Consider the following 25,192-nt stretch of genomic DNA (forward strand, 5'->3'; position numbering starts at 1 on the left):
TACAATTAAATGGACAGAACCAGAAGAACAATTAACACAAATAAGAACAATTTTTAAAGACAAACAACTTAGAAATATTTAAGAAATATGATTAACCCAGTGACTATTATACCAGAAGACTGAAGAAGTATTTTACCCAACTCCTCACAGAGAGGTGATAGACTAAAAAGCAAAGAATAAGATATATTTTTGGATATAACCAAACTGAAAATTTATCCTGTTAGATTATAAATATTCATAATGGTTCTGTTTTTCATTTAATTATGTTCATTTCATTAAAGGAGAATAAAATTGATTTTTGCTGATTTTGTAATTATTTTTAAAGAATGAGTAAGTAGCCTTTGTGGGGGGGATTAGGCTTACTTTTAGAAGATTATTGTAGTAATGTAATAAAGAAATAAATTAAATGTAAAAAATGAGTATATAGTAAGACTGTCAATGTAGGAATTATGGGTTACCCTTTCTAAAAGTTTAGTGAAGAGCAGAAAAGACATAAGCTTGAAGAGATCATAGCAACAATAATAATTTTTAAGGAAAAATCGGAAGATGTGAAGATGTTTGAAGACATCAGTTAAAGAACTATAGAAGGGGAGAGACTGAAGATGAGGGCAAGCCATTACGAAAGAAGGAAATTGCATCACTATTCCCTGAGACTGGAGGGAAAGAGGAGAGAAGGGATGGGGACAAATAAAGAAACAAAGCCAACAACCCAGTGGCCAAAATCTTTGGGAGAAAGGGGTAGTCATCTTCTGAAATAGGTCTAAGGCTAGAAATGGGACCTTATAGCTAAGTTCTTACAACCTCATGTAAGAGTTTCCTGATCTCTGACTCTGATTTGTCACCTTACCTTGCAGATTTCCCTATTGCTAAAATTACTGTTAAAATTCTTCATATAGTTCTCTTTCTTGTCTTGTTCTGCCTTGTAGTATCTGTATTCATTTTGCTTAATTACCTTATTTTTGATCTTATAATTATTTATATTTTATGAGTGCTGTTTCCCTATCCTTAACTTCTTATTTAGTCCCCTCAACTAAAAGAGAAAGAAAATCAGATTTTTAGATGGGGGGGGGGGAGTAGGGAAGAAGAAAGCATCAAAATTTTCTTCTGTTATAAAGAAATAGACAGAGGGGATTTGTCCAAGTGCCAAATGATTTAAAAGTCAAGCAGGATGATAACTAAAGAAATAACTACTGGATCTGATAATTAAAGCAATATTATAGCGACCTTCAGGAGGAACAATTTTAATAGACTGATGAAGACAGAAGCAGATTACTCATGAGAAGAGGAAAGGAATTCATTTTATAAAAGAAAATAAAATTAGGCAACCACTGGTCCAAGAAGTTTTTCATAAGATATCCAAATCAGGCAGTTAGGTGGTGCAGTGAATAGAGTACCAGCCTTGGAGTCAGGAGGTCTTGATTTCAAATCTGACCTCAGACATTAGATAATTACCTAGCTATGTGAACTTAGGCAAGTCACATAACCAATTGTCTTGCAAAAAACATATCCAGACCTTCCAAGAAAAGCAGAGGATGGCCTAAAAAGAGGGAATGATAAAAAACTGAGGATGCTAGAGAAGGGTAACAGATATATACTCAGAGTTAAAGGGGCTATCAGCTGCCAGTTATTCCACATACCTACTTAAGAGAACCAGAAAGTGGTCTCAGGACTGATATTTATTGTGGAATAGTTTAAATAACACTGGGCGTGATGGAAGTAGGAGAATGGATGGAGTCCTAGCATTGTGGGAGAGAGTAATTGTATGACCCTGTCATTGGTTCAGTAGCAACTAGGGTGCAGTAAGAGCCAAGCAACTGCTTTTTTAAAAAGTATGGTATAGTATCTACTATATAGTATAGCAAAAGACTGCTTTGGGAAACTTGGAGCTCCAAACACCCAACAGTGGTATCTCCTGTTTCTACTTAGCCTAGTTTTTAATGTACAAAGACCTCAAGAAACATGTAGAGATCTAAGGACCCAAGTGGAGAGACTTCTTTACATCTTTCAAGGTTGTAGTCTGTTCTGGGCTTCATCAGAAGGAAGCAGTCTTTTGGATAACTCAGTAGATAACTTGGGTAAGGAATATAAGTTCTCTACAACTTGAAGAGTGCAAAAAGTCTCTGTTCTTCCTTCTTAGATTATGAGATAGCAAGGTCAGTAGTTCAATTTGAAACTATGTTAGGAATTCTCTGCAACTAGGTAGAACAGTGGATAAACTGCCAGTTCTGGAGTCAGAAAGATTCATTTTTGTGAGTTCAAGTCTGACCTCAGACCCATTCTTCTGTTTATCTCTGTTTACCTGTTCATCATTCCAATGCTTTTGCCAAGAAACCCAGTTTTATTACAAAAAGTCAGACATAACTGGAAAATGATTAATAGCAACTACAACAACATCAACAACAGAATCCTCTGGGTATTCCCCTCTTAATGTAATCCCTAAAAATTTCATTGAGTAAGCTGGATCCTAAATCCTATTTTCCACAAGACTTGCATGAATTGATGTGGAGTGAAATGAGCAGAACCAGAAGAACATTAGACACACCAACAACAACATGGGGTAATGATCAACCATGATGGACTTATTCATTTCAGCAGTACAATAATCAAAGACAATTTTAAAAATCTTGTGATGAAAAAATGCCATCCATATCCAGATAAGGAACCATGGAGTTAAAGTGAATCCCAAAGTTTATTATCCTCAAATTTTAAAGTTGTCTTATGTATTGTTTCATTATTTTCTCTATAATATTTTTTTCTTCCATTTGGATTTGATTCTTATTTCAAAACATGATTAAAATGGATCTATGTTCAGCATAATTATACATGTAGAGTCTATATTAGATTCTTTTCTGTCGGGGGGAAGAGGGAGGGAAGAGAGGAGGGAGAAAAAATGTAAAACCCAAAACTTTGAAAAAAATGTTTGATGAAAACTATGATTGCATGTTGTTGGAAAAACAAATAAAGAAAAACATTTAAATTTTTTTTTAAATAACAGAAAAAAAGATTGATTTTCTGCATCTTATCCTTCACCATCTGATCTAGGGCTCTTCAGCAGTAGCCTAATATAGCCAAGTCAACATTGTGTTATTGATGTAGTGGTATATTAATGCCTTCAAGGAAAGAAGTCTATTTCAATTCTCTTTTTAGAATAACATGGCAATTTGAAGAGGATTTCTAGTAGCCTTTTTCAGGGGAAAGACAATGAAGGCAGATTTTACTTCTTCCCAAGTGAAAGCAAACTCTTCTTGACTAGTCTCAGCCACAGGAACAGAGAATAAAGCACTGGCAAGTTGGAAGACAGCACTCTACTCACCCCAGGTCCAGGTTACCTGATCTACAAAACTGACAAGGTAAGGAACAGATATAGAGTCAACTCCCTGTAGTTAATTGTAAGCTGTCAGGTGCCATCTTTCTTTCTCAAATATAGTACAGGGCTGTTGTAAGAGGAGAGAAGGAAGGTAAACTAATATGGGAGGATGATGGAGCCCAGTTCAAAGTAGTGCAGCTGGTGGGAAATGAAGACGTGATAGCCTGGGAGCCCCATTTAAAAGGAGATTTTGAAAATTCTTTACTATGCCTTTCAGCCCTCAAATTACAGGGCCGAAGAATACGGATGATAGCCAGGTAGTGTAACTATCAAAGCTGATGCAATCTCACGGGAAGATATGTTTCTAGATAGTGATGCTTCAGGAAGGCATGATGGGGGTCCAGGTCAAAGAAATATAAAAAGGGTAAGAAATTGGAAAAAATGTAACATTCCAAATTGTTTTGCCATTTTTCTTTATCTTCATTCTTTACAATCTTGATGATAGAGACCTCCCAGATATATATTTCTCTCACCAGAGTTCCAGCAGCATATTTCCATATGTCTGATAAAAAATAGACACTTGGACTTCAGAAAATTCCTCAAACTAAATCTGTTCAAAACTGAATCCATTTATTTCTTCCCCTTATCTGCCCTTGCCTCTAATATTTTTTATCAATGGCACCAACATCCTGTGTCAGTTATCAACTTTTTTTCCTTCCCTCACTCCCTACAACCAAAATATTTTCAAACACTATCAGCTGTACTTTTGTATCTCTCCAATCTCCTTTCCATTCTCAGTGTAACAATTGTAGTTTATAACTTCATTTCTTCATTCCTGGATTGTTATTGAAGATTAAGTCATCTTGCTTCCAACAGATCCCTTAACATTGGCACCCAAGTCATGTTATTACTACAAAACAGTTCCCCATTGCCTACCAACATTCAACAGTCTGACTACAACCTACCATCCTTTCACACACTCTTCTATTCCATGTATGTTTCATTACATTAAAAATCAGACCGTTCTCCAATATCATTTTCTAGCCTTTATTGCTATCTTCTAGGGTTTCTTTCATCCATAAAAGACCAACTAAAGTATTACTTCATCCAAGACATATTTCTCTGAACCTCTTCACATTTCTCAGTGCAAATGACCTAGATTTTATGTGATAGTTACTTGAGTACATATCTTCCTTAAAATCTTTTAAATTTTAAGCTCCTTCAAAATATTGTCTGTCTGAGCAATACCACCATTAGGCCTATACCCCAGAGAAATAAAGAAAGATGAAAAAAAGGTTCATATATACAAGAATATTTGCATTCGCTCTTTTGGGGGGTTTCAAAGAACTGGCAACTTGGGAAACCTATTAATTGCATTATGGATTAATAAATTATGCTTTATGCATACCACTGATGATTTATGAAATACTTTGGGCTTATGTCTCTAGTTAGAGAACAAAACTCTCAAACAATTAGCTGTGAGTCAAGTTAACAGCTAGGAAAGATGTATCCTATGTGGTTCCCATTGCACCATCATGCCACAAAAAAGACCATCCAGAAACATAAAAGCAGGCATTTCTGAGACAAAATATAAAATCTGTCAGCCATCAACTTTAAAAAAATAAACTGAAATAAAATTGAAATGGAAATAAGACTAGAATATGGCTGGACCTGAGAATTTTTCCTTTCTCCTGCTCTGGGTAAGAAAAGTGTCCACAGCAAAGCACAATCACATATACTACCCAATTTTTTCATTCAGGTAAAAGTCAGCTCTCATGGTCTTACAAAAGGAAAATGCCAAAATGATCAGCAACAAAGGTTGCTTTGATTTTATGCTATTTCGATGATATGACTGCCACCTCTCTTCTTTTCTCATTCTCCAAATCTTCCCAAAGATGATGAAGATGTTAACAAAATATGCAAACACACTTATAGGTATTCATTTCACTTACTTTCTATATCATTCTTTAGAGGGTGACAGGTGCTCCTGAGATGGTCTGATATATTTCTTAGAACTGATAAAACCCAGCTGAACAGATGGAAGCAGTCTTTCTATTGCCTACTTCTACTTAAGACTCTGGCAATAACCACTGTGCAAATCCAACACAGAAAATATATATTAGGGCATCTTTAACTCTTAATAAGGTGTATTTGCCATTTCAGTTCTACTAGTCCCTCAAAACCTACACACAGACACATCGTTTTTGGAACCATCACTATGGATGAGTAATGAAATTATATTAGACTTTATGATGATACTATTCACTAATAGGTTCTTGAGATGTTCTCTGAAGTTATCTTTCACAATTAAAGGAATATTTCTAGATTTTTATTGGAATGATGTGACAGATGTGTCTGGATAAACCAGAGATAAATATACATTATTTTGTTGATACCAACAATAATTCAGAAATTCCAAGATCATTTCAATGTAGCCTAAGTATGGATAAACTTTAATTACTATCTTCAAAGACCTAAAACTACAAAAGACTATGTAACATTTTCTTCAAACATCTTTCATAGAATGGCTAGAAACAAATCAATTCACATTCCCTACTTTTACAGACACTTCTACACAAAATCCTATTAAAAGAGTGGGGAAGAGGAAATAGAAATTGCTGATGAAAGTAATTGTTAGGTTTTGACAATAAAGTTCCCTCCTTCCCTGGTTCATTTTTTTTCCTCCTTGTGATTGGTCCTGTAGTCTTCTGTCATCTTTTGACATGAATTCCTGGGATTTACCAAGACATATCCTTTCAGTCACTCCTGAACCTATTTTCCTTGTCTTTTAGAGTATCTAGCAATTCTTTGAAATTATGTGAATTCCCATTAAAATCCCTGCTACCCAACTGTATTCTCAAAAATTCAATGTATTTGAGACTTACTTGATTTCACTCTTTATCTCAGACATTAATGACCCTAGAACTAGGGGCATTAATAATATTCTAATAATATAATAATGTTATATTATTAACTTCCGCAATTCAGCATGTATCTAGAATATGAAGCCATACGACTTCTTCCCTGTCCATTGATATATAGATGCATCAAATATGAAATATGCCTGACTTAGTATCTTACCATGACCAAAGCATTTTTCATATGTTTCAAGGAAGCAATTTTGCCATATTATAATTAATTCATGGCCATTAAGTCTCCTAAAAGTAGAAAAATATTTGCACTTAGGCTCCCCATTAGTCAATTCCTCATCATTATTTTAGAGGCCTTCTGAATAAGAAGAACAGATGATATCCTCACAATTTAGGGTTCTCTTCTTTGTTCTCCGGGAGGTCATGGGTTACTCCTAAGACAATTCCTAAGTTGAGCCAATGATATTTTTTTCCATAATATAACTTATCCAATAAATGCTAGTAGATTACGTCTGCCTTATCTAGTGGGTATCTCCCCTTTTGCATTCTCAGAAGAGATTCCACTGTAGAGGAAGTGGGTATGCTCTACCAACACCTTCTATTAGGTTCAATCTGTCTTCCTGGCATTGAATTGTTCACCTGATTTTATTATTATATTAAAGGGCTTTTCCACCTCACATGGGGGTTCATAAACCATTGTTGAGTAACTATTACATATCTGATTATTTCTGGTTTTTAATTCCACATAACTGATAGTTCAAAAAGGACATTCATGGTGACTTGGCCTTTCTTTCCTCAGTAGAAAATCTTCCTATCTTGTAATTCCATTACATTAACCACTAAAACTTTCATAACCTTAAGTCTCATATGTAGAGTCCATTCAAAATACTCAGCAAAGTCTTGTGCATATCAGAATTAAAAAGGAAACAGCAAATGTTATTTGCCAATTACATTACTAGAAGATTGTATTGTTGATTCCGAAAGCCAATCAACCAATTATCAAAGAGCAAAACACAGCTGATCAAGCAATTTAGTCAAATGTGATATAGTTTAGCATGCATAATAATAAGCATAAATTTAACCATGAACAAACATTTTAGTAACAAACTATAAAAATATCAGCAGTGATAGAATATGTAGTATTTACACTGATGGCACTAAATACCAAGCATAACTTATTCATAAATGCTTGTGGGGGGAGCATAAAAGTCCTACTAAGTAGGATTTAATAAATCCATTCCAAAACAAGAAGAAAAAGATGTTATTGCCTCATAATGAAAATTCAAACAGCATAGTGTTTAGGACAACTTAATATAAAAAATTCTTCTCAAAATTAGCCTCTAGTGGGCTGAAAATTGAACTCAAGTGACAAAATAAATAATAATTATAATTATAAAATTATACTAAAACTTAAAAATTAAAATTAAAAAATCTTAATTTTATTGATATCTTGATTTCTTGGACAATATTTGGGAAAGGGGCAGCAAATAAGAGAAAAAAAATTTGATCCCTCATAAAAAATTCTTACATGTAATACTGACTATTCTAACCTTCACCACTTGAGAGTTAAGTATATTATATTTTACCCTATCCTAGGGTTCATCCATAAAAAAAAGTGATTTGTCTAGTCTCTGCCATTAGTTCCAGCCTTGTCAATTGTGTTCCCTCAAATCCTGATACAGGCAGCCAACTTAGGTGGAAAGTCCTGAGAAACTTCTGATATATGAATCTAATATAAAGAGGCTTTTGCATGCCAGTTCCAACCACTTAAGAGTCAGACTGACTGTTACAAAATAATGTTTACCTTAAAGGTATCTTAACAAATATACAAATATACTCCATACTATGTGAGGAATAACCCTCCCATACTACACCAGGGTCTGCAGATGAGAGATTAGTTTCATGGTTTAGCTAAATTCTTGTATTGCATTGTTCCAGTCACTCCCTCACCTTTGGTCTCTGACTTCTCAAGATTTTCTTCTCAGGTTGACTGCCTAGAATCCTGGTTCCAAGGTCATAGCTTAATTCTGAGTGTGATGGGGAACTACTACATGTACCTAGAATCTGATAAGAAGATATGAAACAGACCTAGGACCACTTCTGAGACATAGGATGAAAGGGAAAGCAAGAGAAGGAAGCTCCCCTTCCTTCCTCATCACTTCATTTCATTGGACATGTGGAAAGGGTAAAATCCTTACCCTCTTTGAAAAGAAAGTGATACTGGCCCAGCCTGGAATTTTCAAAAATACAACCTGTTCTGGCTACCTTATAGTCTCACCCATATGGAAACATGGGGTGTCACCTCCCCAAGGAAGAGTGGCTTACAGGTTTGGTGATCTGAGCATTTACCGCAAAGCAATACTATTTCACAATGAGAAATGATTGTGGAGACTGTGTCAGGGAAGCCTAGGAAGATTTATATGAAATGATACAAACTAAAATGAGCAGAAGCAGGCAAATAATTTATACAGTAAAACAATGCTGTAAAAATGTTTTAAAAGACTTAAGAATCTGATCAACCCAATGATCACCCATGATTCTGTATATATAGCAAGCTGTCCTGCTCCTGAAAGAGATGATAGACTACAAATGCAAAATGAAACACATTTTGACATAGCTTATATGGGAATTTGTTCTCCTTGACTATGCATATATGTGATAAGGCTTTTGGTTTTGTTTTTTTGTTTTATTTTTTCCCCAGTTGGAGTAAGGGAGACAAGAGTGTAAAAGGGCAAGAAATACTTATTAATTTTAAAAACAAAGAGCTATGCTATTTCAATCTTTGCATTACCATCTTTATCTATCCTTCTAGAACTTAGCACAATTCCTGGAACATAATAGTTAGTTATTAATTATTTGTTGACTTCATTTTCATTCACAAAACACTGCCTTGAACAAAGTAGGTACTTAGGGTTAGTTGAATTCCAGATATCCCCAAAAAGTGATGACCTCAGAAACAATCTAGGTTTTAGCCTCTAGGACATTATTGCAGAGTTTAAAAGCAGTCACTGATGATTTGCATGGCTGTGCAAGCAGAGGTAGTCTTAGGTATGAGGTAGATAGCCCTAGAGGAAGTCGATAATCATGGTATAGGGGCAAGTATTCAGTCAAGATATTTAAAGTCCTTGTTCTATCACTAAAGAGCTGTGTGTTCTTGGGCAAGTCTCTCCATCTCTCTGGGCCTCAATGTCTTATAATGAGGGATGAAATAAATGGACTCTAAGGTCCTTTCCAGTTCTAACAGTCCATGTTCTATTATTCTAAGGACTAAAGCTCCCTGTGATAGCTTTACTCAAAGCAAGAGGTCATTGTTAAGAGAGAGAATTAATCACCAGCTGTTTTTCCTTTACCCTCCCTCTGGATCCTAAAGTAAGAAGTGACAATCATTTTCCCCGTTTTCCCTCCTGCCCTGCCCCTTAGGGATACAGAGTAAGCTAAGGCCCTATCCAGTCTTCTGCTGTTTGGGGTTACAATGAAAATCACCTTAGGGTACTCTCCCACCTCATTTTCTCTTTGTCTCTGTTTCTATATGTCTCACCCTTTCTGTGTCTCTTACCCCTTTTTCTCCCCTTTACTTCTGTAATTCATAGTTTTTCACTGTGACTGTGTTCACCCCCATTCTCTTGCTATGATAATCTAAGTCTTCTCTGGACCCATCATCAAGAAATTCCTAACTCTAAGCCCAGGTAAGGAGGGTTCTCAGTGTGTGAGTATAGAGGTAGGAGAGAGGGTCACACTGTAGCACAGAGCATCGACTGCCCTCCAGCCACATTTCCTTTTACTGAAAAGATGGACTCTACAGACAATAGTTCTTCTCTGGTTAACCTACTTTTTGCTATAGCTTCCTGACCCAAAATAAGGAGACTTGATTTTACAATACACAATGAGTTGAGTTGAAAGAACTGGGGGTCAGGAGAACTGGAGTCTACTCCTATGCATGCTTGTGTCTATGTATTTGATCATGAGCAAGTGATTTTACCTTTAAGGGCCTCCATTTCTTTCACTGTAAAAGGAGAGAACTTGAACTAAATTGTCTCCAAGACCTCTTTCACCTCTAAAAGTATATGATTCTATCAGATCATGAAAGGTGGAGAGAGATGGATAGAAAGGATATATAAAAGAATGGAAAATGCCTCTATAGACACAAACTCCTGGGTTTTGATCCTATTTTTTTCCTAAGGACTCTGCCCAGCTACATCCTTCTGCCTCAGAAATCCCATCCAAAAAGTAGGAGCAGGGTATTTTTGTTTAAAGTATAGAAAGACCTTCAAGAAAACAAAGAGTATATCTGAAGGTTATTCTTCTTTCATTAATAATAATGCAGTTCAATAATGTTCCTTTAAGTCCTTCATGCAGGACATAATAACATGATGATATTATAACAGTATTCCTCATTCTCCCATTCTAGTTTCAAAAGGTGCTAAAATGTTCCCACTGAGAGTTCCAGGAATTTGGGGGAGAAAAGAACATTTTCTCCTAAAATAATAGCTGGGTTCTTCCATCTTCACATTAATCCATGGGAGTTTCTATCTTAAGGGAAGTCTGGTTTTTCATTCAATTACTACAAAATCATTTAACTAGAAAGAATGTTAGAAATTCAAATTAGCTCAATCAACAAACAATTTAAGGCACTATAGTCAAAGTGCAAGGCAACTGTGCTAGCTGCTAGGGGGTATGAAGATGAAAAAAGTGATATTTGTGCCCTAAAGGAGACTTGAATCTAATAGGAGAAATATAGAAGATAAAGTATTATGATGTAAGGTGGAAAGTGATGGAGGCAAAGGAGAGATTCCAACAAAATATCCTTTAAAATATCCTTTAAAAATTTAAGAAAGAAATCCTTACTTTCAATTGACAAAACTTTATTCAGGAGCTGAATACTAAAGGAGAAAAAAATATTTCAACAAATGGAGGGGAAAAATTGGCTGTGCATTCTATGCATGTGGATAGATTGAGTAAATATATGGTCACAGGATAATAAAAAGGAAGGTGCTGCTAGTTCCATTTTTGTCAAAGCATGATTTTCAGGAAATGGAGTAGTGTGAAATAAGACTAGAAAGTTAGACTGGCCTTCAATTTCAGAATAAGGAGTCTATATTTAATCCTAAAAACAATAAGGACCCAATGAAAGGGTTTTTTAGTGGATAAGTAACATGGTCAAACCTATCCAATAGGAAATTTATTTTGGCAGCTCTGTGAAGTTTGGATTGGAGACGGAAGATATCAGGTAAGGGATGACTAAAAATTCAATGTAAAAAGAACCTGAATTAGGGTGATGTTTATGGGAGCTCAGGTGAGAGAAAGAAAGATCAGCTATTGAGATGGTAGAACTCACATGATGTGATTAATTAGATGTGGAAATAGAGATGAACCTAGGTCAAAGATGGACCCACAGTTTTGAGCATGAGTAAATAGTTGGATAGTGGTGAATTTAATAAAAATAAGGATGTTATTTTGGGAGAGAAAGGTTTAAGATGGTAAGTGGTAAGATTAATTTAGGACAGATGGTATTTTAGGTACTGGTAGTAGAGATATACATCCAACAGTTGTGGTATAACTGAAATATAGGGGGAAACTCTACCAAAATTTATATATTTTTAGATTGTGTGCTTAAAGATGATCATTAAAATCATTGTAGTAAATTATTTATCTTACAGAGAGCAGAGAGAAAGCCTGGAGATATAGCCCACACTTGGGGTATAGGAGAAAAAAGAAAAAAAAATAAGAAGACCCATAAGGAACAAACAAAAAGGAAGGGAAGAACCAGCAAAGAGTAAAAGCCAAAGGAAGAATATCAGAAAAAAAGATGCTGGTTCACCAGTTCAAATACTTGTGAAAGTTCAGTGAATTGAGACCCTGACACCCCCATCAGATTAAGTGATTAAGGGGTCACTGCTGACCTGGAAGGGAGTTGCTTCAGTAGAGAGGTAGGGATAAAAGTCACTGCAAGAGGGTGAGGAATGACTAATTAGAGAAGACCCAAACCTTATTTGACAGGAGAGGTCCAAAGAAATGAAATTTGTCAAGTTATCCCACTATTAACTGTCAGGAGTAAAACTAGAACCCAGATTTCCATATACACGGCATTCTTTCCAAAGAACTATGTTGTTTTGGATTTACTACATTGATTCCATTGATTTCCACTGTATCTTTCCCACTGATTTCTACTGTATCTATCCTATTTCCCATCATTAGGAAAAGAAATAGAGTCGGACAGAAAGATGTCTTTTTGTAAGGCTGTTGGATTAAATTTAAGATAGCCCTCACTATTTTTTCCCCAAATTAAAAAATGCTGTCCCAGAGGTACCCATTGCTCCCAGATGTTCCTTCTGTCTTTGAGATCCAGATTGCGGCAAAGTATATTGAATCTTAATCAAATCCTAATACCATATTATACTATACTATGCAAATCCTAATCAAGTGACTGGACAAGCTTGATTACTTTAAAGATGCTCTGAGGACATAATGATGTTCTGAGTTCCTTCATTCCTCTTGATTGTCTACTTACCTGCCATGTTTCTGGCACCTGATAATCACTGCACCCAGGCGCAGCAAAAACCTAAAAAAGTTCAAACATCATTATTATGAAGACCTTTCAAAACTAAGAAGGATACAGTCTGACCCCAAATTCTTACTGCAAAAAAAAATCAATGCAAGGAAAACAGAAACATCTCAAAGCCAGTTTGAGAATTAAATGTCTGTTCAATTGTAAACTATTTGAGGGAAGGGACTGTGCTGTTTTCCGTCTTTGGAAGTACAGTTAATAAATGTTTGGTCAATTATTCTTTGTAGAAAAAGTGTTGACATTTTTCAGCACAAGAGAGCAAGTGTCTAGAACATTTACGAAAATTTGACAGGATGGTGATTGTGCTCTTAAAAGCTATGAGGTTAGCCTTTTGGTTTTTGGAATAGAAACATTCTCCCTGCCAGAAACTTCTGATGTTGAGTTTTATGCTATTTCTTTGAAACTAATTCCCCACCTCCTCTGCTGTGATCAATGGTTAGGAAACATTGTGTTAGAAAAAAAAGGACCTGCTCTTTCATTCTTTCCTTTAGAAAGAGATTCTTTAAATACACCAAAGGCAGAAAGCCAGCTAGAGAATCATTAGGAGCATACGGTGATCATGTTGCAGCAAAAGGTCCTGTCTTGAAAGAAAAGAAGACAGTGGAGACTATGATTGAATTTTTGTTTCCATCTTCACCTGGATTTCCATTCCAAAGATGTGTTTTGAAACAGCTAGATAAAGTGGGGATAAATGTACCAGTATTCTTAGCTACAATTAAGAAACAAGTTGATAATAAAACAAAAAAAAAGTATTTGTAAAGTTTTAAAGAAACTTGAGAATTGAAATTGTTGATGTCTTTGAGAAATGATGGCATTATAAAAGTCTAAGCATCAAAAGGTCAATGATCACTTTTACCCTCAGTCCAAAAAAAACTGTTCTGTATAGAATCCATCATAACTATAGGGTGTGTTTCACTTTTAAAATGAGCAAATTGTTGAAATCTATTTAAAAAAGGAACATGCCTGAACTTTTAAGCAAAAATACAGAAAGAAAAGCTGTGTTGTTTCTTCTTGTATCTAATAAGAAAAAAAAGGAGAAAGGCATGAACAGTGGAATCTGAGAAAAAACAGATGACAACTGCTGTAATGGGCTCCTGGTGCATAGTGTAATGAGGATAAAAGGTTGAGTCGATGAACTTGGTAACCTCAAAGCATCAATTCTCCATGAAAAGTATTCTCTTCATGTGGGAAAATGGCATTCAGTTATCTTGAAATTAGAAAGCCTCAGTTTGAGGTCTGGTTCTGATACTAATATAAGGAGCGCTTTTACCCTCAGAACTTGAATTTTCTCACCTGTAAGGAAGGGATAAAATCTACTTGTACTATCTACTTCAAAGATTCAACATGGCTTAAGTCCTAAATGAATGTAACATAATAATACTTTTGTTGTTGATGTTATTTATTATATCAGATCTGTATGTGAAACTTCAAATGAGGAACTTCCTCTAACATACCTGATTTATATCTCACAGTTTTGGAGGAATTCTGGGACACAAAGTCCAAGTGATTTCTCCAGGGATACATATATGGTCACTATGTGTCAGTATGTGAACTTCAGTTTTCTTAAACTTCAGTCAGGCAAACTCTCTAGTATTGCATCCATACTGGATCTCATTAGTATTATTATCCTCTATATTTTGTTCTAAATATTTCAGGAGCATCTAGGTAGCACAATGGATAGAGGGCAGGAAGACTTATTTTCCTGATTTTAAATTTGGCCTCAGATTCTTTCTAGTTATGTGACCCTGGACAAGTTACTTAACTCTGTTTACCTCGGTTTCTTCATCTGTAAAATGAGCTGGAGAAGAAAATGGCAAAATACTTCACTATTTTTGTAAAAAAAAAAAACCACCCAAATAGGGTCATGAGACATGCCTGAAAATGACTAAACAATATTGTGAACAGAGTATTTTAGGGCTTATGTATGAGAGTTTTGCAGATGAGGACAGAATTAATGTGGTAGGGTATCATAGAAAATGGGGTAGGAGAGAAAGGGGGCATTTGGAAGTTGTGAAGTGAAAGTTGTGAACTATCCTTTAACTTTATGCACCATAATGAAAAGGAAGATGACCCAATTCAGAATTAGGACATGGAAAAAAGATCAAGTCATGATTTTCCTTTGAACTTTCTCAGCCAAAACTGAAGCCAGGTCTTTTACTTGATTACTAGTCCATTATTCTTTCTCTGGTCAGTCACTGTCTGCCTTGGATCAAGAAGATCAATGTTTCTAAAATTTTAATTTAGAATCATATGCCTGGTTTGGGGAATCCATTATATAAAAGGTAATAAAAATCTGGCCAAATCATTTGAAAAAAATGATTTTAAAAATCTGTTTAGTGATGGAGGTGGTGATAGGGAAGACCAGAATAACAACTTTTGCAAGTTCAATCTCAATTCTTTGTACTGGGAGACCAAGAGCTTTGTTCCTCTTCTCCATTTTAATTAAACTTACACTGAGTTTATTAAATTTTACTTCTCATGAACTTTGCATATATCAAAGCAGTTTGAAAAATTCAATTTGCCTATTAAGCTAACCACACAAATCATGGACACATAGAATGTAGATTTTATAAGGGAACTTAGAGATCTTCTATTTCATTTCTTTACCTAAAACGGAAAATCCCTTCCTATATCATACATGATAGATGATTACCTATGTCTGCTTGAAGACTTCTAAGAACTATTGTCTCACTACTTTACTGGGAAGTCTCTATATTTTAGGGGGTTTTTTTGCAAGGCAAACAGGGTTAAGTGGCTTGCCCAAGGCCACAAAGACCAGATTTGTACCCAGGTACTCCTGACTCCAGGGCCAGTGCTTTATCCACTATGCCACCTAGCCACCCCAGTCTCTATATTTTAGATCATTGATGGGAGACCTTTTTTCTGCCAAGGATCATTTAATTATTTGTAACATCATTCACCTGTTATACTTGGTCAAACATTTAATTAATTTACTCCTAAACAAAAAAGAATAGATTTTTTTCCAGGTCAAACAGAATAGGAATTAGAAGTAATGGGTGACAAAAATATGACCCTGATCTCTGAATTCTAACAAGACACAAGTGTGCAGGACAAACAAGCAGAAATAATAAAACAGAACAAGAATCGATCATGAAATATTTTCACAGGTCAGAGATATGTTTTAGTCAAAAGAGACATGATTAAGATGATGGGATGGGTGAAAGGAGAGGATATTGGATTAAGGAAAAGAACCACAAGTTTCCTTTGTTTAAATAAAATGGAGTGAAGAATCAGCAGCTTTGAAGTATCATCCAAAGGACATCCTTTGACTCCAAATATAATGCTCTTGGTACTCAATCCAGGATGATTTCATAGGAGAGACTCACTTTACACAACACTTGAGACTCAGTAAGCATTTAAGATAAGTGGTATTATTTGTCATCCATGTAGCCAGTGCATAAAATTCAAGAATTGAAGTCAGGTTAATCCTGACTCAGACACTCACTTGGTACCTGCTCTTGTTCTACAAACTAGCATCTCCCTTCTTTCCTATAGGCATCTTGACTATCAACTGCAGTACATGGAGGATGCAAGGAATGAATCAGAGCTGCCTCCTGGCTTCTTTCTGCAAGGCTTCTCTGAATTCCCTCGCCTACAGCCTTTCCTCTTTGTGATCCTGTTGTTCGTACACCTGGCCACCTTGAGTGGAAATGTAGTCATCCTTGTGTCTGTGACCTCAGTCACCATTCGCCCCCCTATGCTACTCTTCCTATGCCAGCTGTCAGCTATTGAGCTTTGCTATACATTGGTAGTAGTGCCCCGCTGTCTAGTTGACCTGGCTAGGGCCCAGGCAAGAGGCAGTCCCATCTCCTTTCTGGGATGTGCAGTACAAATGCAGATGTTCGTGGCCCTTGGAGGAGCTGAGTGCTTCCTGCTAGCAGCCATGGCCTATGACCGCTATGTGGCCATCTGCCATCCTCTGCGCTATCCAGTCTTGATGACCCCAGGACTTTGTGGAAAATTGGCTGTGATTTGTTGCATTGGAGGACTGGTGGTCTCCCTCTTTCTCACAAAGGCTGTCTTCAGTCTGCCATTTTGTGGCTCACGCCTATTGATTCACTTCTTCTGTGACATCACTGCTCTGCTGCACCTTGCCTGTACCCACAGCTATGTGGAAGAACTGCCCCTTCTTGGGGCCTGCATTGTGTTGTTATTGGTACCCTCTTTCCTGATCCTGACATCCTATGGTGCCATTGTGGGTGCCCTACGACGCCTGCATTCATCTGGGGGGCGCAAGAAGGCTGCATCTACTTGTGCCTCCCACCTGGCAGTGACCCTGCTACACTATGGCTGTGCCAGCTTCATGTATGCACGACCAAAAGCCAGCTATGCCCCAAAGCAGGACCGGACCCTGGCACTGGTCTATACCAATGTGACACCCTTGCTCTACCCACTCATCTACAGTTTTCGTAATCGAGAAGTCACCACGGCCATTCAGAGGGTTCTGAGGTTGAAAGGAGATGGTCACTCCCTGGTTATTGGGTGACTTCATCCCTTGCAACCCTAGGGACAAACTGGGGTGGGAAGGTGGAATTCAGGACAAAACAAGACCTTGTCCCTCTTCCAATCTTCCTCTGTCATTTAGGCACTAATATTTAGAACCAAATTACTTGATTTCCTTGGCCAGTGTTGTGTACACATACCATATTCTCCAAACTAGCATCTCTCTTTTGTCATAGATTCCTTGACCATCAGTTGTAGTATGTGGAGGATGAGTGGAATGAAAAAGAGCTGCCTCATCTCTCCTTTACACAAGGCTTCTCTGAATTCCTTCACCTTCAGCTTTTCCACTTTGTATTCTATTAGTCATGCACTTGGCCACCTTAAGTGGAAACCTATTCATTCTTGTGTCTGCGGCCTCAGCTGCCATTCGCCCCACCAATCTGCTTTTCCTAAGTTAATTGTTAGCTATTCTCTTCCCTTCTCAGGAAATTTATTGATGAATGATGACTTCTCTGTCCTTACCTTCTTGTGCTAATGGAGAAGAGATCCAAACCCTGACTAAAGATCTCTCATCACATCTAATAAACAGGACACAAACGTGTATTCACACAAAAAATACATACAAAGTTCAAAATGCGTTAATGAATTTAGCTCAGACTCATTATACTCCTTCTGAAGGAACATTTTGGAGGGGCAGAGGGATGGGGTGGAAGTGAAGGAAGGACAGGATAGGCATTAGAATGAGTATAGCTTTCCTAGAGAAAGGAAATTTTCTGAATTAGATTTTTTTATATGTGAGTGATGGACATCAACTAGACTTGAGGTTATTAAAGCCTCACCTTGGAACTTAAGGAAAGATACCCTTTATTTGGTATTTGCAGTTGAAAGCTGAAGACTGTCAAAGTGAGAGCACCTATCTCAATCCTGTGCATTTTCTCTCCTTCGGAGATCTATCCCCTTATTTCTGGGGTTGAAAGAGACTGAATTCAATTGTTTAGACAGTTTATTCCCAATGCTTATTCACTACATTTGCTGTATTTACATAATGGTTGAGGGAGGAATTGTTCTTTCCAGATATCTGCTAAAATTGAATTCTGATAGTGACAGACAGATTGAACTGATCCCAAATCAGCACTCAATGCCTTAGTGCATATCTCTCTCTTGTAGCCAACTGTATTTTACCCTTTATTTAAAGTGCCTAATAACACCAGATTCTTAACAGGTGATCCTGAGGTGAATTCCCCATATTTTGCTTTATTCTAAATACAAGGTTCTGTGTCTATGGTGCAGCAAAGTAGCCCAGAGTAGCAAAATAACTTAATAAAAAGAAACTTAGATTTGTAGTGAGAGCACTCAGGCTCATATTTTGATGCTGCCATTTGCTAGTTGTGTGACCTTGGACAAGTTACAGCATCTCTGTAAAAATGTCTATAAAATGAGGAAAACTGGCCTGAATGGTTTCCCAGGTTCCTTCCAGCTCTAAATCTGTTATCCCTTGCTCCTGAGGCCACAGCAACAAGAGACCTTGGATCTAGGACATTCACTGAGGTCCATGAATCTCATAGATAAATTACTACTACCTCTCTTTATCTGATAATATTGACATGTCTAATTGCAGCTTGCCAAGGAATTGGTCCAACACACAAATGAAGCCAGAAACTGTGAATAAACAGAAATAAAGTAACTAGGTCACTAAGTACTGAGACTGAGCAATGAAGATAAGAGTCAGGGAACCTTTTTTAAAGTGTATTTCTTTTGTTTAGTCAAAAGAATTGCTTGCAATTAATGCCATATGCTATATCATTGGTTTAAGAATATTATTTCAAGCATGCAGCTCTCTGGTCTTGTGCTATCCATTCTGGACCCCAGATTATGATCCTAATGAGATATTCAAGTTCTATATATAGTGAACATTTAAAGAAGTTTAAGGGGAGAAGTCAAAAGTTAGCAGAAAAATACCAAAGCTCTAGCAATCCACAAACCAATGGCTAGCATCCTTAACTTTCAAAATGAAATTTCTTCAAAATCTTAGGAATTTCTTGGGATTGATCTCTTGTCAATAAACACTGGGTATTTAGGTATTTGGACCCAAAACTACAAAGTTCAAAGAGTCTTTACTTTGTAAGACTTTTAACATAGAGTCTTAATAAATACCAAAAAGAAATCAATAACCATTGAAGTTGAACCTGGTGTTGCAATGAGATCTGCACAAATTAATTTAATTCCTGGGAAATAATGACCATATTGAGGTAATGTATTTTGTTAGCAAGATAAATATTTTTGACATAGTCTCAAATCTTTTTAAAGTAAATAAGAAAGACTCACATTTAATCAGGCCATTATAATAACTAAAATTAGATATAACAGAATGTCAATGTAACCACTGTTGCAGCTACCCTCATTATTTGCCATCAAGGTTAAAAAAAAAACTAATCTAATCTATTGTAACCAAACTTATCTATATATTTCTACATAAACATTTTTAATCGTTACATATCTATACTATCTTTTATCCAATACTGTATCTCTGTACCACAGCTACCTTTCTATTAGTTTTTGATGGATTTGCAAGAATACATTAGAAGACAACTTTAGAGGAAATAATGTTACATAACTTCAAAAAATACTTGCATAAAAATGTTGAAGAGGTATACTCACTGCTTAATTAAGCAGTGAACATTGACAAAGGATGTAGCTCCAAATTCTTCTAAGTGCTGGCTAGTTTTAATTCAGTATATCAAAATTAAATCAATTGAGGGTAAAAGAGACGGAACAGAGAAAAGTCTGAGATGTGGTTTCAGTGTACTCTAGTGAAGGGCAAAAAACACCATTGAACTCTATAGCTGATCATATTATATTTAGTTATGATGGACTTAAAAAAGTTCAGTGCAGTAGAATACCAAAATATAGATATTCATAAATGCAATGCAAGGGTTAAGAGATGTTGTAATATAGCCTACTTTCGAATACAAGACACCATTTTATACTCTAGGGCTCCTGAGGGAGAGAGGTTTAGAAAAAAAAATCAGATTATAACTTTATATGTTCAAAGAAGAGATGAATATAAGCCAAAAAATTAAGATGGGATTTTCTAAACAATGTAAAAATCAAACTATATGTTGAATGATACATATAACTTAGATAGACAAGGAATTAGAACAGAAGGCAAAGCTTTATAAAATAAATATAAACATTTCCAATTAGAATTCTTGTCTGTATTTTGGTCCATTAAAGGTCAGGTGTTTTTGGTTTAGTATGGTTTGTTTGAGAGAAACATTGGAAATGAGAAAGGAAAGGGGAAGAGAAGGAAAAAATGACATGCTAACAAAGAGAGGAAAAGAAGAAAAATATTTAAACATGTATATAGCAAGGAAACAAAGTTGAAAGATTTCACCTATATAATATATTTATATACCTTTATATTTATATATTAATATACATAGAGGAAAAGAAATGTATCAGAATTTATTATATAATATTAGAATGATAATTATACTATATATATATATATATATATATATATAGAGAGAGAGAGAGAGAGAGAGAGAGAGAGGGAGAGAGAGAGAGAGAGAGAGAGAGAGAGAGAGAGACCAACCAACCTAGAGAACTATTTGAGACTAATAGTTCCTACCACAATCTGCTATTTTACTTAGGTCATAGATTTCATCAAATGCTAATTGGCTAATTCAGCACTAGTTACAAATTTTCAGATTCTCTTCAAATGCTCTCTACTGAATATGGTAACAATAGTCACTCATCAAAAGAAAAGCTATTTTCTAGGATGCAAAAAAAAATATTTAGTGCAGCATACATACACACACACATACACATACACACACATACACACACACACACACACACACACACACACACACACACATATATATATATACACACACATACATATATATGAAGTTGATAGCTATCTGGTCATAGAGAGAAGACAGGTCTAACCTCTTTATTTTTAAGATGAAGAAACAAAGACCAAGGATGTCTATATAACTTTCCTAAGAAGATCACAAGGAGAGATGGCATTTGAATTCAGATATTTCAGACTCCAGAACCAGTGTTCTTCCCATAGATTATCCAAGTTACCCAGCAATTGTATTGCCAAAATTGCAGATTAAATTCAATTTGACAATTGGTTTGAGGACCTTTAAAGTTAGAATGAGAAAGTTGGACTTTATTCTAAAGATGCCTGGGGACTCTTGAAGGTTTTTGATTAAACTCCTGTTGTTTATAAAGTGTTGTTTCTATAAGATTAATCTGACAACTTTATTTAGGAGGGAATGGAAGGGAAAGAAACTTGGAACCACCCCAAAAAAGTTAGGGGGCAGCTAGGTGGTGCAGTGGATAGAGCACTGGCCCTGGAGTCAGGAGTACTTGAGTTCAAATCCGGCCTCAGACACTTAATAATTACCTAGCTGTGTGGTCTTGGGCTAGCCACTTAACCCAATTTGCCTTGCAAAAACCTAAAAAAAAATTAAAAGAAAACAGTTGGGAGACTAGTTCAACCATCTCCTACTACATCCAAGATGCTAGGGCTACAAAAACAAAAATCAAATAATTCCTACCTTATTGGGGGAAAATGTGAGAATGTAAGTTGAAAGGCTTACATTTGATGAAAATGATGGTAAACAATATTTACCAAGATTTATTTCCATGTATCCTTGACCTGAAATGGTATGCTAGTGTAGTGCTAGAAATTAAAGAAATAGAAAGAAATTAACAAATTTACTCAGGTATTCTCACTCATCTCCTATGTTTCAGTGCAAGGATGTGCTTATTAGGGAAACTACAATGATAAGAAAATGCTGGATGTCTTAAAATTTTAATGTAAAAGTAAAAAAGATCTTTTAAAAATATGTATCAAGGTAATGTGGATTTTTAATGGGTAGGTGAGTAGAATGGTATAGACCCTACTTATGAGGATTGCTTGACCTCAGAGCTCTGAGCTGCAGAAATGTGAAAATGGTACCCACACTAAAACCAGTATTAATATGATGATGGGGAGAGGGCTAACCAGACCACCTAGGGAAGGGAAAATTGACCCATATTAGAAACACCAGGCTGCTAGTCAGTAGTAGGAATGTGTATTTAAATGATCTCTTCATTTCCAAGCTGGGTAAAATAAGGAAACAGTGTTTCCCTCCCCCCAAAAAATATCACTTTTACTAATTTAGAGTTAGGATCATATGAAAGGACTTAAATGAGTATTGTAGAGGATGATGGGATGCAGGTGACTTACCCTGTTGGGTAGAAGGAATCACTACAAATATATGGGTTGAACAAGATGTCTTTTGAACTCTCTTCCAATTCCGAGACTCTATGAATAAATCAACTGTAACTAATAGCTTAGACAGTTCTTCCATAACCCTTCTCTTCTGAACCTCTCCCACTCCCAGAAAGAAGCAACTCACTTGATTTATCAGGCCATCCTGGATCAGGAATTCTTACTTTCCTAGGGTTGGTCCCAAATGTCTCACACCCTTGCCAACACCCTAGAAAGGCAGAAACCTGTGCCCAAGTGACACTTACTATGTTCATGTCTAACCATTGGAAAACTAAAGAGCTAGACCTGGAAATGGAGCAAGGTATATCTGATCATTAAGAGTAGAGGAGGGGCGGCTAGGTGGCTCAGTGGATAAAGCACTGGCCCTGGAGTCAGGAGTACCTGGGTTCAAGTCCGGTCTCAGATACTTAATAATTACCTAGCCTTGTGGCCTTGGGCAAGCCACTTAACCCCATTTGCCTTGCAAAAACCTAAAAAAAAAGAGTAGAGGAATGCTTGAATTTCCACCAAGTAAAGATTGATATATAATAAAAATTTGGGGAAGATTTGGGTCCATTGGCTATTCATTCTTATTATGGATTAATTTAATTAATTGCATTTTCTCAAAACAATAGAGTTTGAAAAGAGCAGGAGCTTTTTCCAAAGTCCCAACTCTGAAGACTCCCAGTCTCCCCAGTGGGTGACAGTTATACAGATCTGTTTGGTTCTCTAATGGAGAAAGTTCTCATTGACCAGAAGTATTACCTCCTTGTTGTCAAAAGGTTTTTTCACTTAGTTACATTTTCTGAAATTCTAACAATTAGAGACTAATTTGTATTAAAATTTTATCAATCCAAATGCAAATATACTTGGGAGCATTTGGTACTCTTGGTTATTAATAACATTCCACAGGATTAGAACTTTTTAAAGGGTTGATGTGTATTCTTAAGTTGTTTTTAAGTCATGGATCCATTTTTCAATTTGATGAAAACTTTGAGACACTTCTCAGGGAAAAAAGTTTTAGAATATAAAATATGCAGAATTATAAAGGAAGTCAAAGATTAGTAATGTTTTTCCCGAGTTCACAAACTCCCTGAAATTCATTCAAAATTGGGAAACTATTGGAGTTCTATATCTTCCTGTCCACCTTAATCCCATATTTGACTCCATTTCCCTATAACGTGTCACAAGGGGAAAAGGCATTGTTCTATTGCTTTATAAACCTTGGCTCTTTAAAAACCTGCCTTTCTGGTTTTTATTATTTATTTTTATTTATTATTATCTGGACAGTATTATTTGGTCACCATGTCTTGGAATCAAACCACAGACTGTGAACTTCAAGTTAAGTACTCTGAAGTAGAGAAAATAAATTTAGTAGATTTTAAATACCCAAAAGGCAATGTGAGGGCCCTGGTCACCTGCTAGGTATAATTAAAGGAATTAAGAAGATAGAACAATGTGCTGAAAGGTGAGCAAAAGGATAACAAATATGAAGAAATAACAAATTTCTCCTTTTGAATATTGGCACTCCTTCTGTGGAGCACATAACAAACTTTCCACCCTTCTCTCCTTTACATCAGACTTATTGCCTGACACCCCTAATAAAGCATTCCTTTTCCTTCTTCACCATAGAAATTAATTGAATCAAAGTGAAACAAACAGGAGCCTAAGAGAAGCTACCTGGTCCCAACACTTAGCATCAACCCCAAGGAATTCACCAAAGGAGTTTTGCTTAAAATTAACCAAAAGGTTAAGAAAAGAGAATGATTGTACATAACCCCATGAGGAAATGCCCAGAGAGAATGAATTCTGTAAGGGTTAAGACTATAGTTAGACAAGGTTATCATGTGTGTTATATTAAGCTCAAAGACATGAAAGGAAAAATGCAAAACAATAATTGCCAGTGTAACTCAGAAAGGTCATCCCTAAATACCTGCCTTAAAGGACAATTGGAAATGAACCTCAAAGGCAGAACTGACATTCATATAATGATTTAAGGTTGGCCAAACACTTTACATATATTGTCCCATTTTAAGCCTTGTCATATGAGATAGGAACTATCAATATTATTATCCCCATTTTATATATAAGGAAACTGAGGCCCAGGGAATGGGATCATCATGGTCTTTTTGACAAGTGCTATCTTCTATTAAACATTCTATAAGTTAGAAGGAAACTTAGAGATCAATTCAAATCCAGAAGACCCCAAAATAGCAAACTACCAAAACCTTGAAAACTGATTGCAAATCACAGTGACAAAATAACAATGTCCAGGTCCAGAAAGACAGATAGTCAGAGAGCAAGGTTGATAAAGGGCAAAGTCTTTTCCCCTCGTCACACATATTACCTGGTAAAGGAAATTAAATATGGGGTTGGCACAGAATAGAATATGTAGACCTCCAATTTACAACACTATACTGTAAGTTCCTTAAGTTGTTCCTAGACTCTTTTCTTGATTAAATTCTCTCTGCTCTCTTTGAAAAATTCCCAATATTACAGACTTGTCATCTCAAATTAATTCTCATGACTCAGTCTTTGATTTGCTCCTTATAGGGAACTGATTGCCTACCTTCTCCAACAACTGTCAGTGTCCTAAATCTACTCGCTACTATGAGTTGTTCACATTTGACTTTCTAGAAGTCCCTTTATGTTCATTAGAATTATAATCTCCCTGAGAATAAGGGTCATTTTATTCTTTATATTTGTACCTCTAG

The 25,192-nt window shown here is 36.1% G+C and overlaps 1 protein-coding gene across 1 annotated transcript; it reads left to right on the forward strand.

Annotated features, from left to right (window-relative positions):
- Nucleotides 1-16,283: 16,283 nt before the first annotated feature.
- On the forward strand, nt 16,284-17,249 carry LOC141494104 (olfactory receptor 10AC1-like). The gene has a single exon (XM_074195252.1). It carries the CDS (start codon nt 16,284-16,286, stop codon nt 17,247-17,249), a length of 966 nt encoding a protein of 321 aa, XP_074051353.1.
- The last annotated feature ends 7,943 nt before the right edge of the window (nt 17,250-25,192 follow it).

Source organism: Macrotis lagotis, chromosome 7 (genome assembly GCF_037893015.1).
Source record: "Macrotis lagotis isolate mMagLag1 chromosome 7, bilby.v1.9.chrom.fasta, whole genome shotgun sequence".
In the NCBI taxonomy this organism is placed as follows: domain Eukaryota; kingdom Metazoa; phylum Chordata; class Mammalia; order Peramelemorphia; family Peramelidae; genus Macrotis; species Macrotis lagotis.